This window comes from Penaeus monodon, chromosome 39 (assembly GCF_015228065.2).
Source record: "Penaeus monodon isolate SGIC_2016 chromosome 39, NSTDA_Pmon_1, whole genome shotgun sequence".
NCBI classification, from domain to species: Eukaryota; Metazoa; Arthropoda; class Malacostraca; order Decapoda; family Penaeidae; genus Penaeus; species Penaeus monodon.
Genome location: NC_051424.1, coordinates 27,516,707 through 27,519,206, shown reverse-complemented (window position 1 = coordinate 27,519,206; position 2,500 = coordinate 27,516,707). Strand labels below are relative to the sequence as shown.

The 2,500-nt window shown below is 43.1% G+C and overlaps 1 protein-coding gene across 1 annotated transcript in view; it reads right to left on the bottom strand.

The window, feature by feature from the left end:
• The window catches only part of LOC119597529, a 25,354-nt gene extending 25,119 nt beyond the window's left edge, over positions 1-235 (bottom strand). The window contains exon 1 of the mRNA XM_037947105.1: positions 211-235. Coding sequence (XP_037803033.1) covers positions 211-235 — 25 coding nt within the window. The remainder of the gene's footprint in view (positions 1-210) is intronic.
• Between the last annotated feature and the right edge of the window lie 2,265 nt (positions 236-2,500).

Below are 2,500 nucleotides of genomic sequence, written 5' to 3'. Positions count from 1 at the left end.
CTTTCCCTTCCTCTTTCTCTCCTCTCCTCTCTTTCTCTCATTCTCTTTCTCTTTCACCATATCATTTTCTTTCCCCTTCCCCTCCCCTTTCACATCCCCCTTCACCTCCCCCTGCCCTTACCCCTCCCCTCCTCCTCGCCCCTCCCCCTTTCACCCTCTTCCTGAACCCTACATCACCCTCCGAAGACCAACATCCTCGACCCTACATACCGAACCCTGAATCCCTTGACCTCATACCAAGAACCCCCAAACCCTGGAAGGCCTCCTCATAACCCCAGGCTATGTGAACCACTTTTTAAGAACTCTCCCCCCCCACCCCCACCCCCTCGACCCCCACAAACCCTCCCTCATAATCTCCTAGTGCGAGCCACATCCAGCCCTCGGAAATCAAGCCTCTCGCCATCCCTCCCTCATAACTCCTCATGAGCCATGAGATCTGAGCCATGAGTCATGCATGTGGAGTACAGCACATAGGCCATGAAGTATGAGTTACGCGAGATAAGGCGTAAAACCATGAGGTACAAGGCCTATAACACAAGCCATGAGGTATGAGCCATAAGCTACCACCAGGAACCATGAGGACGACCGGCAAGCGCGAAGTCGTCCGGTATGAGCCACAAACCACAAACCACAAACCATAAACCATAAACCCCAAGCCAAGAACCACAATCCACAAGACCTCAAACAATAAAAAAACAACAACCATAAACACAAACCATGAAAAAAAACTTAAAACATTAAACCACAAACCACGACCCCCCCCCACAAAAAAAAAAAAAAAAAAAAAAAAAAAAACATAAACCTCATAAACATAAGCCACAAACCAACAACCCACAACCCCCTTAAACCTCCTAACCCCCTGAACCCCGAAACCACGAGTCAAGAGCCAGGGCGAGACCACGGAGCGATGCCAATCTCACCCCCCCTCCCCTCCCCTCCCTCTCCCCTTCCCTTCCCCTCCCTCCCCCCTCCCCTTCCCTTCCCCCCTCCCCTCCCCTCCCCTTCCCTCCCGTCCCGTCCCCTCATCTCCCCTCCCCTCCCCTCCCCTCCCCTCACAACACAAGGCGCCACTGTGACCCCCGGTCGCCCACGCTCCCCCCCCCTCGGTCATGGCTACGCTACAGACAACCTCAAGGGAAAGGGGAAGAGATAATGAAATAAGGAAAAAAAGAGAAAAATGTGATAAAAAATGATAAAGAAAGGATAATAAAAATGGCAAAGAAAAGTGAAATATTTAAAAATTAATAATAATATGTAAAATATGGTGATGGAAAGGGAAATATACAAAAATATACTGACAAGGGAAAAGAGAAAACAGATAACGAGGGAAAAAATGGCCGGGAACGAAAAAAAATGCAATCTTAAGGGGAGCATTCAGTACAAAAGGATTAGGCCTATCTAGGAAGAAGAAGAAGAAGAAGAAGAAGAAGAAGAAGAGAAGAAGAAAGAAGAAAAGAAGAAAAGAGAAAAGAAGAAGAAAAAGAAGAAGAAGAAGAAGAAGTAGAGGAAGAAGAAGAAGAAGAAGAAGAAGAAAAAAAAAAGTAGAAAAAGAAGAAGAAGAAGAAGAAGAGGAAGAAGAAGAGAGAAAAAAAAACATAAAAAAAAACAGCAGGGGGATAATAACGACTCATCATATTAAAAAAATCACAAATCGCGTGTTATAATTAATCATCTCATTAGCACAATCTTAACCACACGTTTTGCACAGACCCAAATACAAGCATGATATTAAATGAATGAATGAATGACATCAACTGAATGAAGACACGAAGTCAAAATAAGATGAAGTGTTCTATAGCGATTTTTATTTTATTATTATTTTTTTTTTGGGGGGGTGAAAGGGGGGGTAAGACATATTCACTGAATTAACGTCAAATATGACAGTAAAATTTTTGCCGTTTTGCTTTGGCGGCCGTTGCTTGTTTTTAACCTTCTTACCATGAAATTCACAGGCATTCATAGCTGAAAACAGAACAAAACAAATCAAAACAAAAAATCACTGATTAAAAAAAAAAAATCTATTAACTTATTTCTAATCACCAGCTGTGCTTTCCGGCGCCGGAGAATTAAAAAGTTCAAAAGGGACGAAGAAGAGAAAATGAAGAAAAACAAGGAGAAACAGGAGAAAAAGAATAAACAGAAGAAGAAACAGGAGAAAAAAGAATAAACAGAAGAAACATAAAAAAAAAATAAACAGAAGAAACAACAGAATATAAAAGAAAAGAAAAGAAAGATAAAAAATATAACAAATATAACAGAACGCAAAACAAGACCATAGAAGAAGCAGAAGACTCGCAGTAATGACTCACGCGGACTCAACATCGGTGACTCACCCTGACTAAAGGCTGCGAAAACTGACTCACACGCGGAAAGCGAAGGCAGGGGCGGGAAAGGGGGCAAGGTTGGAGAAGAAAAAGAGAGGAAGGTAAGAAAGGGGAGAGAAAAGACGGAAGTGGAGGAATTTGGGAGAAAACAGGGAATGGGAGAGAAAGGGGGGAGG